Below are 13,076 nucleotides of genomic sequence, written 5' to 3' on the forward strand. Positions count from 1 at the left end.
AAAACAAACTCAGAAATATGGATGAATAAAGAGACAGATGGCAGGGTCCGCCACTTATAAACAAAGTAAAACAGTATGCAGTTGTCCTTTAAGGTCAGTTTGTTTCTTCAGTCATGAAAACAAAGAGATGTTTGATTATTTAGTTTGTTTGGGCAGAACAAAAATCAGCCAATGAGGATCTTTGTCTGCTCATTAACATTTCTACAGTGTTTTCTTTACTTCCTGTGTGAACATCAGACAGAGAAGAACAGTTTCCTCCAAAAGCCAAAATCTCAAAATGTGATGATACTTGTTTTTCTATATTCACGTACGCAGTCACAAATTAAATTGCAATTCTTCTGCAGTAGTTCTGAAGAACCTGCGAGCACGACTACTGTTAACAACACGTGTCAGATGTTGACGAGAGCAGTCGCAGCAGCCGATCAGCTGGTCAGACAGAAAAACAGCCGCGTAGGGAATGACGTTGAGTTCAGGACAGATCATGATGTTGTGCGGTGTAGTGCAGACCTGTGCTGTGGGTTTAAGCTAACGTAACGTAGCCTTCGCTTGTACCGACAGAATCACGTGAGGACACACAACTGAGAGAAAATCGTTTTTTTATTACAAAATTATTCAACAAGTTCACTCAGAAAACTAAAGTTTCTTCTCTTTCTGTTCAATTTAAAAACATTTCATTTTGTTTTACAGATTCCAGTGAAGTTTAAGAGCATCACAGAGTTTCTAAATCAAGAAGTTTAAGTGGAATCAAACATTCAGCGTTAGTGTTTCTCAAGGAGACTAAAGCAGTGGTGTCCAAGCTGGGGGTCGGGACCGGGCCGAGGCTCGGGACCAGGCTGGGCTCGGGACCAGGCTGGGGGTCGGGACCAGGCTGGGGGTTAGGGACCGGGCTGGGGGTCGGGACCGGGCTGGGGGTCGGGAACGGGCTGGGGGTCGGGACCAGGCTGGGGGTCGGGACCGGGCTGGGGGTCGGGACCGGGCTGGGGGTCGGAACCAGGCTGAGGGTTAGGGACCGGGCGGGGGTCGGGACCGGGCTGGGGGTCGGAACCAGGCTGGGGTCGGGACCGGGCTGGGGGTCAGGACCGGGCTGGGGGTCGGAACCAGGCTGGGGTCGGGACCGGGCTGAGGGTCGGGACCGGGCTGGGGGTCGGGACCAGGCTGGGGTCGGGACCGGGCTGGGGGTAGGGACCAGGCTGGGGGTCGGAACCAGGCTGAGGGTTAGGGACCGGGCTGGGGTCGGGACCAGGCTGAGGGTCGGAACCAGGCTGGGGGTCCGGACCAGGCTGGGGTCGGGACCGGGCTGGGGTCAGGACCGGGCTGGGGTCGGGACCAGGCTGGGGATCGGGACCAGGCTGGGGGTCGGGACCGGGCTGGGGGTCAGGACCAGGCTGGGGGTCGGGACCAGGCCGGGGGTCGGGACCGGGCTGGGGTCGGGACCAGGCTGGGGATCGGGACCAGGCTGGGGGGTCGGGACCAGGCTGGGGTCAGGACCGGGCTGGGGGTAGGGACCGGGGGACCAGGCTGGGGTCGGGACCAGGCTGGGGGTCGGGACCAGGCCGGGGGTCGGGACCGGGCTGGGGTCAGGACCGGGCTGGGGGGTCGGGACCGGGCTGGGGGTCGGGACCAGGCTCGGCGTCAGGACCCTCCACTGGGTCACACAAAGCCAGCAATCTGCTGCTAAATTTGAATTTGTTTCTAAGGATTTAAATGAGATTTTTCTGAAATATTGGATTGTTTCATCTTTCTTCATCTTCAGTGACACAATCTGTTAGTAATGACTGGTTCTGTGACGAGGGGCGTCGAGGAGGCACTGTTGGAAGCACGGCGCTACAGACAAACACACTGCTGGATGCTAACACGTTAGCTAACAGCTGTGTTGGTCTCAGCAGCTGAAGAAGAGAACAGTATTGTGTGTTTCTGTCTGCTTGATCATATGAAGCTCACACAGTGCTGCCGTAAACACATTATTCACTTTAATTGTAGCGCAGAAATCAGAGTGCAGTAAAACGTACCGCGGCTGATCACGACCAAACAGGAAATATTACAAATAAAATGTGCGATCCCAAAGTTTACAACAGCTGGAAGCTCCAACCATCCAACCGTCTCACAAAAAGCAAGTTAACTAAAAAATATTAACACAAAACAAAAAACCCTCAACTATGCCACAACAACAAAACTCAAGAAAAACGAAAAGGACAAAATGTCTCTCCGGCCTCGTCTCTCCACAACACATTATTCTTCTTCCACCAAAAAGATGAAGTTCAAAATGCTTCAGCATCAACAGATTAGTGCAATCAGTGTTTTAACTTCAAACCAAAGAGACATACATCATGTTGTTCTGTCTCTCAGGGAGGCCATGGAGATTTAAACAAACACATAATATCTAGAAAGTCGTCTTGTTCCCGGTCCAGTACAGTGACGGCGTGTTAAGATGCTCCGTCACACGTTTCATCTTAACACGACCACAAACTCTGAAAAACTTACTCACAACATTTTCAGTGTTGTAGCCATGATGTGTTATTAAAGCTAACTGATGTTAGCATCGTCCTGGTTCCTCTGTGGGATTATTGAATTGGATTTTGGATTATTGCAGAAAATAATATCAAGTTTCTGATCCCTCCAGGTTTTGTTCATCAAGATAATCTTCACAGATGAACAAACACTCTGTGATGTTAAAAGCCGGAATTAAATTAAATCCTCTGTGGTCTCATTTAGACACTTGTTAGCAACCGCTAACTGCTTTTAACACACGGAAGAGCTTTATAATTAAACTGTGGGACGTTTACTGTGGTACCGAGGGAACCAGAGGAGCTACAATGCTAACCGATGCTAACAGACGTCCGGGTGTTAGGACTACAGATTACATCACTCTGTGGTTGCTAACAGATTTTACAGAGCCTTCCACTTTATGTTATCTCATGCTGACATTCATTTTTTAAACTGCGGACGTCTGAACAGTTTTAATCAGCAGTTTGGGTTTTATTACACACGTTCACTGTGTAAACATTAAGACGGCTGATATCCGAGCGGGAGCTTCACTAACAGGTCCGCTGTAAACAAACAGGAAGTTAAAGGCCATGTGGTGACTGTCTGAAGGTGTGCGTGGACCCTCCTCACCTGTCGAGGTAAAGCCACGGCTCACTTTGGTAGATTTACGCCTCCTTCGGTGTCCTGAAACTTCTTCAGAAGTCTCAGGATTCCCTGCTGAGTGTCCGGGAGGTGTGAGGAGCTGGTGAAGGCACAGAGGATCCTCAGTCCAGGAGTTTAAAGGTTCAAGGTTCAGACGTGTGATGCACCTCGGTGAAGCTGTCAGAGTCGCTCTGTACATTCAGTGTTTGTGATCAAACAGCAGCTCTGCAGCCTGATAAGGTCACTTCTTATATCGTCACACGGACGAACCGCACATCTTATTTACACTAGAAAAATAGAATTCACAAAATAAAAACATTTTCTGTCTCTTAAAGGTCCCTTCAGGAGGAAGTGTGCAGGTTATTGCTTTGGAGATGGTTCGTCCTGCAGAGAAGAAGAAGAAGAAGAAGAAGAAGAAGAAGAAGAAGGAGAGTTTTAATGATTTGTCTTGAGACTTTGGCATCTAATGTAAGATTAATATCAAGTTTCAGAAGTTAAATGAGGGATTAATTAATCTGGGTTTGGCAGTTTGGGCTGATCTGGGATCAGACCGGTGTGGCAGGTCTACCTGGGTGCTGGTCCGGTTTCTGCACTCAGGACCTGAAGACGTGGACGGCTCGGATGACGTACTGGCGGCAGATGGGACACTCGCTCATCCTCTTGCCGCACTTGGTGCAGGTGATCATGTGACCACACTCCAGCAGGACGCAGTCGATGGGAGAGTCCATACAGATCTTACAGAGGTTCTCCTCCAGACCCGTAGGACCGCCGCCGGACTCTGGAGGGACAAACAGACAAAACCATTCGGAACACATGACGGCTGTAACGTATTATTTCGTATCGATTTATCTGCTGATTATTTTCTCCATTTATTGATTTGTCTTCTCGTGACTCACCTGAGGCGTTCACAGCGTTGGCAGCTGAAAGACGGACAGAGAACAACGTCTGACATCATCGTCTGAACAAATTCATGATGACTGATTTTCTTCTTGCACACTGAACTAAAGAATAAACTAAGATCCTCGTTCTCAGACTCACCCAGGAGGTTCTGCTGGTCCTGGTACAGCCGGCTCACCCTCTCCATCAGCTCCCACTTCTCACAGCAGCCTTTGTAGTCCACAAAGTTCCTGGCGAGGATTTCCTTCAGCTGTCGGACGCTGAGCGCCTCGATGTCGTCCAGACAGCTCAGGTCGGACAGGGAAGCCCTGCGACCCGAAACCGGGGCCTCCTCCGGGTCCCAGGTCTGAACCAGACAGAGAAAACACACTGAATCAGTCTCCAGAATCCAGACTGAGACCTGACTAAGGGAACATCTTTACACTCTGTCTGACAACAGGATCATGAGCAGGTTCTGGTTTTACCTGGTCCTCTTCCTGAACCTCCGGCTCAGGGGGTGTGGTCTCTGTGGGCGGGGCCGGGACTTCAGGCTGTGCAGCAGGGGGGTCAGGGGTCGGGGCTGGGGACGGGGACGGGGACGGGGTCGGGCTGGGGGGGTCAGGAGTCAGATCAGGGGGGTCAGAGGTCACAGACGTAGTGTCGGTGATCGGGGTCTCAGGTGCCGACTCACTGGAAGGTGAAGACTGCTGACTGAGAACCAGCTCCACCAGGTCCTCCTACAGAACAGGGTCAAAGGTCACAGGTCAGCGGCTCACACACTCCCAGGTGTGTTTGTTTTGTTCAGTGTGAGTTCATGCATCACCTTCTCTCTGCACAGGTGGGTGGAGATCTCGTGCAGGTGCAGGTAGTCCCTGAGCTCCCTCACTTTCAGCTTCATGAGCTCCGCCCGCACCAGCAGGGTGCCATAGAAACGCTGACAGGTGTGACAGAGGCGGGGGCGGGGCTCCACCTGGGCGGAGCAACGGCTACAGTAGTTCTTCTTACAGTCCATGCACACATGCTGAGAGAGAGACAGGTGGAGAGAGACGGGTGGAGAGAGACAGGTGGAGAGAGACAGGTGGAGAGAGAGACAGGTGAAGAGACACAGGTGGAGAGAGACGGGTGGAGAGAGAGACAGGTGGAGAGAGACAGGTGGAGAGAGAGACGGGTAGAGAGAGACAGGTGGAGAGAGACGGGTGGAGAGAGAGACAGGTGAAGAGACACAGGTGGAGAGAGACGGGTGGAGAGAGACGGGTGGAGAGAGACAGGTGGAGAGAGACAGGTGGAGAGAGACAGGTGGAGAGAGAGACAGGTGGAGAGAGAGACGGGTGGAGAGAGACAGGTAGAGAGAGAGACAGGTGGAGAGAGAGACAGGTAGAGAGAGAGACGGGTGGAGAGAGAGAGAGAGGTGGAGAGAGAGACAGGTGGAGAGAGACAGGTGGAGAGAGAGACAGGTAGAGAGAGAGACGGGTGGAGAGAGAGAGGTGGAGAGAGAGACAGGTGGAGAGAAAGAGGTGGAGAGAGACAGGTGGAGAGAGACGGGTGGAGAGAGACGGGTGGAGAGAGACAGGTGGAGAGAGAGACAGGTGGAGAGAGACAGGTGGAGAGAGACAGGTAGAGAGAGAGACAGGTGGAGAGACACAGGTGGAGAGAGACGGGTGGAGAGAGACGGGTGGAGAGAGACAGGTGGAGAGAGACAGGTGGAGAGAGAGACAGGTGAAGAGACACAGGTGGAGAGAGACGGGTGGAGAGAGACAGGTGGAGAGAGACAGGTGGAGAGAGAGACAGGTGAAGAGACACAGGTGGAGAGAGACGGGTGGAGAGAGACGGGTGGAGAGAGACAGGTAGAGAGAGAGACAGGTGGAGAGAGAGACAGGTAGAGAGAGAGACGGGTGGAGAGAGAGAGAGGTGGAGAGAGAGACAGGTGGAGAGAGACAGGTGGAGAGAGAGACAGGTGGAGAGAGACGGGTGGAGAGAGAGACGGGTGGAGAGAGAGAGAGGTGGAGAGAGAGACAGGTGGAGAGAAAGAGGTGGAGAGAGACAGGTGGAGAGAGACGGGTGGAGAGAGACGGGTGGAGAGAGACAGGTGGAGAGAGAGACAGGTGGAGAGAGACAGGTGGAGAGAGACAGGTAGAGAGAGAGACGGGTAGAGAGAGACAGGTGGAGAGAGACAGGTGGAGAGAGACAGGTGGAGAGAGACAGGTAGAGAGAGAGACGGGTAGAGAGAGACAGGTGGAGAGAGAGACAGGTAGAGAGAGAGACGGGTGGAGAGAGAGAGAGGTGGAGAGAGACAGGTGGAGAGAGAGACAGGTAGAGAGAGAGACGGGTGGAGAGAGAGAGAGGTGGAGAGAGACGGGTGGAGAGAGACGGGTGGAGAGAGACAGGTGGAGAGAGAGACAGGTGGAGAGAGACAGGTGGAGAGAGACAGGTGGAGAGAGACAGGTGGAGAGAGACAGGTAGAGAGAGAGACGGGTAGAGAGAGACAGGTGGAGAGAGAGACAGGTAGAGAGAGAGACGGGTGGAGAGAGACGGGTGGAGAGAGACGGGTGGAGAGAGACAGGTGGAGAGAGACAGGTGGAGAGAGAGACGGGTAGAGAGAGACAGGTGGAGAGAGACGGGTGGAGAGAGAGACAGGTGAAGAGACACAGGTGGAGAGAGACGGGTGGAGAGAGACGGGTGGAGAGAGACAGGTGGAGAGAGACAGGTGGAGAGAGAGACGGGTAGAGAGAGACAGGTGGAGAGAGACGGGTGGAGAGAGAGACAGGTGAAGAGACACGGGTGGAGAGAGACGGGTGGAGAGAGACAGGTGGAGAGAGACAGGTGGAGAGAGAGACGGGTAGAGAGAGACAGGTGGAGAGAGAGACGGGTGGAGAGAGACAGGTAGAGAGAGAGACAGGTGGAGAGAGAGACAGGTAGAGAGAGAGACGGGTGGAGAGAGAGAGAGGTGGAGAGAGAGACAGGTGGAGAGAGACAGGTGGAGAGAGAGACAGGTAGAGAGAGAGACGGGTGGAGAGAGAGAGAGGTGGAGAGAGAGACAGGTGGAGAGAAAGAGGTGGAGAGAGACAGGTGGAGAGAGACGGGTGGAGAGAGACGGGTGGAGAGAGACAGGTGGAGAGAGAGACAGGTGGAGAGAGACAGGTGGAGAGAGACAGGTGGAGAGAGACAGGTGGAGAGACACAGGTGGAGAGAGACGGGTGGAGAGAGACGGGTGGAGAGAGACAGGTGGAGAGAGACAGGTGGAGAGAGAGACAGGTGAAGAGACACAGGTGGAGAGAGACGGGTGGAGAGAGACAGGTGGAGAGAGACAGGTGGAGAGAGAGACAGGTGAAGAGACACAGGTGGAGAGAGACGGGTGGAGAGAGACGGGTGGAGAGAGACAGGTGGAGAGAGACAGGTGGAGAGAGAGACGGGTAGAGAGAGACAGGTGGAGAGAGAGACGGGTGGAGAGAGACAGGTAGAGAGAGAGACAGGTGGAGAGAGAGACAGGGTAGAGAGAGAGACGGGTGGAGAGAGAGAGAGGTGAGAGAGAGACAGGTGGAGAGAGACGGGTGGAGAGAGAGACGGGTGGAGAGAGAGAGAGGGTGGAGAGAGAGACAGGTAGAGAGAGAGACGGGTGGAGAGAGAGAGAGGTGGAGAGAGAGACAGGTGGAGAGAAAGAGGTGGAGAGAGACAGGTGGAGAGAGACGGGTGGAGAGAGACGGGTGGAGAGAGAGACAGGTGGAGAGAGAGACAGGTGGGAGAGAGACAGGTGGAGAGAGACAGGTAGAGAGAGAGACAGGTGGAGAGAGACAGATGTGAGAGAGACAGGTGGAGAGAGACAGGTAGAGAGAGAGACGGGTAGAGAGAGACAGGGTGGAGAGAGAGACAGGTAGAGAGAGAGACGGGTGGAGAGAGAGAGAGGTGGAGAGAGACAGGGTGGAGAGAGAGACAGGTAGAGAGAGAGACGGTGGAGAGAGAGAGAGGTGGAGAGAGACGGTGAGAGAGACAGGTGGAGAGAGACAGGTGAGAGAGACAGGTGGAGAGAGACGGGTGGAGAGAGACAGGTGGAGAGAGACAGGTGGAGAGAGACAGGTGGAGAGAGACAGGTAGAGAGAGAGACGGGTGGAGAGAGAGAGAGGTGGAGAGAGACGGGTGGAGAGAGACGGGTGGAGAGAGACAGGTAGAGAGAGACAGGTGGAGAGAGAGACAGGTAGAGAGAGAGACGGGTGGAGAGAGAGAGAGGTGGAGAGAGACGGGTGGAGAGAGACGGGTGGAGAGAGACAGGTAGAGAGAGAGACGGGTGGAGAGAGACAGGTGGAGAGAGACAGGTGGAGAGAGAGACAGGTAGAGAGAGAGACGGGTGGAGAGAGAGACAGGTAGAGAGAGAGACGGGTGGGGAGAGACGGGTAGAGAGAGACAGGTGGAGAGAGACGGGTAGAGAGAGACAGGTGGAGAGAGACAGGTGGAGAGAGAGAGAGGTGGAGAGAGACGGGTGGGGAGAGAGACGGGTAGAGAGAGACAGGTGGAGAGAGACGGGTGGGGAGAGAGACGGGTGGGGAGAGAGACGGGTAGAGAGAGAGAGGAGGAGGTGGAGAGAGACGGGTGGAGAGAGACAGGTAGAGAGAGACAGGTAGAGAGAGACGGATAGAGAGAGACAGGTAGAGAGAGACAGGTGGAGAGAGACAGGTAGAGAGAGACAGGTGGAGAGAGACAGGTAGAGAGAGACAGGTAGAGAGAGACAGGTGGAGAGAGACGGGTAGAGAGAGACGGGTGGAGAGAGACAGGTGGAGAGAGACAGGTGGAGAGAGACAGGTAGAGAGAGACGGGTAGAGAGAGACGGGTGGAGAGAGACAGGTAGAGAGAGACAGGTGGAGAGAGACAGGTGGAGAGAGACGGGTAGAGAGAGACGGGTGGAGAGAGAGACAGGTAGAGAGAGACAGGTAGAGAGAGACGGGTGGAGAGAGAGACAGGTGGAGAGAGAGACGGGTAGAGAGAGACAGGTGGAGAGAGAGACAGGTGGAGAGAGAGACAGGTAGAGAGAGACAGGTGGAGCGACTGTTAGTTTACAGATTTCCTATGATGTGATATTTGAAGCTATTTTTCCTGTAAAATGTGATTTTTTAATAAAAACATGAACAAACTGTTGACGAGCAGCTCAGACATGTTGAACTAGTACGAGTAAACTTGAGTCAAAGGATTTAAACTTTGTTAAATTTGTTCTGTTATGTCATATAAACTAACTCCAGTAGCTGTGGCTGCTTGATATGTTAACAACAAGCAGTCAAAGTATTTCTGACAGATGTAGTTTAATATGATCCATCTCCTGTGTGAATCATCATTTTTTAATAAACCATTAGCATCTTGTCTATTGTGACGTTTGTTGGAACCAAACAAACGTATTTTCTCCCATGTGGAGCTGCAGGCGTGTGGTCCGGACGCCTGCAGCTCCACAGGACTTCATCCTGATGCTGACTCACTCTGTTCATCACTCTGTTTACAGGCAGTGAGTCCGTCTGTCCACCAGGGGGAGCTGTTAACAGTTTATTATAGTCCGGCCCAGGTTTGGATCTGATGTGGCTCTAAACTTGAAATGAGGGGGTACTTACATTAAGTTCTGCCGCGGGTCAGCGCCTGTTTTCACACTGTGCACTGAGGACCAGTGTCGTTCAGCTGCAGCATATAAAAGCTACTGCAGTGAGTTCATTAAAGACTTCTGGAGAACAACAAATGTCGTCCTGCTGTCACGTCAACGACTGTCTGAGGACTGTCTCACAACCCTCTGAAAACACCTTTGGATGAGTTAGGGATTTCCCACAATTACCCAGAAGTCACAGCGCTCCGGTATCAGAAGTGACCACAGGGAATCTCAAGAATGAAGAGAACACAAACAGATCAGATCCGGACCACACGCCTGCTTCTCCACATGGAAGAAAACATGTTTGTTTGGTTCCAACAAATGTCACATCGTCAAGATTCTAATGGTTTATTAAAAAATGATGATTCACACAGAAGATGGATCATATTTAACTACTTCTGTCAGAAATACTTTGATGACTGTTAATATACCAAGCAGCCACAACAGATGTTCTGGGAACACATTCAGACTCTGATGATGATGTGACCCTGGACCAGGACCAGAACCATGAATAGCAAAGTCCTCAGGTAATTAATCATCAGCTGCTCAAAGACAATTCAAATCATCAGAGTGTTTATAGTGTTATAAATATAGATTAAAAGCAGGAAGCAGCAGCACATGACAACCTGTGGGACTGTGAAACTCGCTCAGCTGGTCGCTCCATCAGATGTTTTCACTTTCAGTATCTCAGCACTGGTTGCACATCTTATGACACAATATAAAAAACATGTGCCCACGGCTGCGACCAGCAGCACTGTGGAAAGAATTAATGTAATTACTGCAGCAGGTGGGCGGAGTTACCTTCTTGGAAGGTGTGTCGAAGCTCCCCCCGCAGGCCTTACAGGTGTACTCAGGTGGAGGAGACGGCTGGCTGCTGAAGGCCGAGTTAGTGTACGACTGATTACGTCGCTCACCTTCGCTGGACTGTTCAACATCAGCCGAGTCCACACACAGCCAGTTACAGCAGGATGCAAACATCCTACAGAATACACACAATTACACACAAATACACAGGAATACACACAAATACACAGGAATACACACAATTACTGCCTGTAAGAAGTATTCAATATTCTATACACAACCAGCTACAACGGGGTGCAAACAGAACTGAGTAATATACATACAAATACTGACACCTGAAAAGAAATCTCAAAGTTTTTCTACAACTCTCCTCTGTGCACTCACCACTGTAGACCAAACCCCAGAGGAAAATCTGTCATTTCTGCGTTGCTTTATTGTCATCAAGATACTCAAAACCTAAATTACTGGTAAAACAGGATCTAACACATCACTGGGTAATTGGTCAGCTTTATGTTTCACAAATCATAACTCTGACTTAAAATATAATCCATGATTAAAATGCATCATGTTGGTTTATGGGCAGACAAAAGATAGACGAGAATACAAAAGTAAACCTGCTGAATTCATGTTTAAAATTAATACATATTTGTGGGTTAAGTCAGCCGAATGGACATGAGAGTTTTTTTGAATCAAGAAAAATCTTAAATTGCGTTTTAGCAGAAGCAGCTTTCCACCAGTGCTCCAGACTTCCTTTAATTTATCAATATGTTAATGGGAAGATATTCATAACGTAAATGACCAAGTAAAATAAAAACGTACTGATACGTAATAAGATCTTCTGATTGATTCGGCTTCATGTCTCATGAAGTCAAACTTATAATTATAAATAATTGGGCACAAAAAAGTGCGTGGTACAAGCAGGCCAGCGTTACCAGACAAAACTCTTTAACATTAGATTAAGATGAGCCCCAATGTTTGTGAACTGTCAGCCGAATGATTAACTATAGTTTGACAACAGGTATAAAACCAAAATAAATGTTTTAAGTGGTTTATAAGTTTACCTTTGAGCGAGTATCTGTTAAATTTGACAATATGTTAAAGGAGGTTTTCCCACGACAGCGATGAACTGCTCTGAAACTGTGAAAACTTAATCTGAAGATATTTGAATACATTTAACTGAGCTGAACTTTTAGTTTAAAGCATTTTTTACAGCATGATATTGTTTCTGCAAATAAAATATATTCTATATACGTTTTCCATCCATTTGGTGTGTTGACATACGATGTTGTCCAGACTACATAGTAAAAACAGACGTTTTTAAGTTCCTTTGTGATTGTCAGATATTCATAACGCAAATTACTCAGTAAAAAAACTTGTGCTCGGTAATAAGATCAGATGATAAATTCGGCTTTAAGTTTCATGAAGTCAGGACTGAAACAGAGTCACACAAAACTCTTAAACCCAATTTAGCTAATGCTAGTAATAAAGTTTACATTAGATTAAGACAAACACCGTTTTGTGTGAACTGTCAGCCGAATGAGTAACTATATCTCACAAAACCATAAATTATATTGAAGGGGATTATCAGTTCATAGTTGAGCAAGGCTCTGTGAAATATAACAATATTTCAAGGGAGGTTTCCCCCACAGCAGCATAGCATGGCCAGACTGCATAGTAAAAACAAAGCGTTTGTGTTCTTCTCTCATCGACAGACACACATAACGTAAATTACTCAGTAAAATAAACTTGAGCTCCGTAATAAGATCTTTTGATGAATTCGGCTTAATGTTTCACGAAGTCAGACTAATATTTATGAATAATTTATCATAAAAGTGCGTGGTACAAGCAGATCAGCATCACCATTCAAAACGCTTTCACCCAACTTAGCTAAAATAAGTTAAGTTTACATTAGATTAAGACAAGCACCATTTTCTGTCAACTGTCAGCCGAATGACTAACTATATATTTATTAATGTATTCGTCTTAATGATGTTTTAAGTGGACCATCAGTTTACCGGTGAGCAAGTCTCCGTTAAATCCAACAAAATGTTAACGGAGTCTGGCGCGTGAAGTCTGGAAACTACCCTGAGCTGCTAGCAGGCTACAGGCTAGGCTAACATTAGGCTAGTTAGTGAAGTGAATCATTCAGAAGTTTAAGAAAGTAAAGAGTCAAACAAACACGGACGGACAGAGAGACACCAGCACCGACCGCTAACCCGGGTCAAACTAACCCGGGTTACAACTGAACTACCAGCTAACCAGCAGGATTATCAACACAATGAGCCGTCTTACCTGTTAATGACAGGGCTCCTACAGCTAGCAGCTAGTTAGCTCACTAACCAGCGACGTGTTGCTAGTTAACGAGCAGTGACTGCTGGTTTAAAACCTCCAGCTGTTAGTCAGTCAGCGTCATCATCCAGCTGCTCGACCCGAACCGAGCGGGACGGACTGAAAACTGCAAGAGTCCAAGAGAACCAGACTGAGACAACAACAACACACCGAACCAGGAAGAGTTCAACACCACGCGCACACACACACGCGCGCGCGCGCACACGCGCACATCCGCATGCACACATAGTTTCTGTTTACTTGTGTGTTGTTTGTCTATAAACATGTTTAATTATCTTTACATTAGTTTAATAAATGGTTTACAGTC

The 13,076-nt window shown here is 49.6% G+C and overlaps 2 protein-coding genes across 2 annotated transcripts; both read right to left on the reverse strand.

Annotated features, from left to right (window-relative positions):
* Positions 1-709: 709 nt before the first annotated feature.
* On the reverse strand, positions 710-1,792 carry LOC115571342 (protein TsetseEP-like). Its single transcript, XM_030400703.1, has 3 exons — positions 1,633-1,792; positions 1,081-1,462; positions 710-995 (listed from the first exon to the last, which is right to left on the reverse strand). Exons 1-3 carry the CDS (start codon positions 1,745-1,747, stop codon positions 710-712), a joined length of 783 nt encoding a protein of 260 aa, XP_030256563.1. The 5' UTR covers positions 1,748-1,792.
* A 156-nt stretch (positions 1,793-1,948) lies between these two features.
* On the reverse strand, positions 1,949-12,970 carry LOC115576213 (E3 ubiquitin-protein ligase rififylin-like). The gene is made up of 8 exons (XM_030408714.1): positions 12,713-12,970; positions 10,418-10,595; positions 4,826-5,023; positions 4,488-4,739; positions 4,165-4,369; positions 4,023-4,046; positions 3,695-3,904; positions 1,949-3,510 (listed from the first exon to the last, which is right to left on the reverse strand). Exons 2-7 carry the CDS (start codon positions 10,592-10,594, stop codon positions 3,720-3,722), a joined length of 1,041 nt encoding a protein of 346 aa, XP_030264574.1. The 5' UTR covers position 10,595; positions 12,713-12,970; the 3' UTR covers positions 1,949-3,510; positions 3,695-3,719.
* Positions 12,971-13,076: the final 106 nt, after the last annotated feature.

This window comes from Sparus aurata, chromosome 2 (assembly GCF_900880675.1).
Source record: "Sparus aurata chromosome 2, fSpaAur1.1, whole genome shotgun sequence".
Lineage (NCBI taxonomy): Eukaryota > Metazoa > Chordata > Actinopteri > Spariformes > Sparidae > Sparus > Sparus aurata.

What these genes read in the sequence shown, in the direction of transcription:
- LOC115576213 (XM_030408714.1), bottom strand. Translation starts at nt 10,594, where the DNA reads ATGTTTGCATCCTGCTGTAACTGGCTGTGTGTGGACTCGGCTGATGTT. An exon ending in AGGTTCAGGAAGAGGACCAG is followed by an intron (nt 4,370 to 4,487) that starts GTAAAACCAGAA and finishes TGTCTGGTTCAG; the next exon opens with ACCTGGGACCCGGAGGAGGC. An exon ending in GGACCAGCAGAACCTCCTGG is followed by an intron (nt 4,047 to 4,164) that starts GTGAGTCTGAGA and finishes TCCGTCTTTCAG; the next exon opens with CTGCCAACGCTGTGAACGCC.
- LOC115571342 (XM_030400703.1), bottom strand. Translation starts at nt 1,747, where the DNA reads ATGAAGAAAGATGAAACAATCCAATATTTCAGAAAAATCTCATTTAAA. An exon ending in GACCCAGTGGAGGGTCCTGA is followed by an intron (nt 1,463 to 1,632) that starts CGCCGAGCCTGG and finishes CTGGTCCCGACC; the next exon opens with CCCCAGCCTGGTCCCGATCC. An exon ending in TGGTTCCGACCCCCAGCCCG is followed by an intron (nt 996 to 1,080) that starts GTCCTGACCCCC and finishes CCTAACCCTCAG; the next exon opens with CCTGGTTCCGACCCCCAGCC.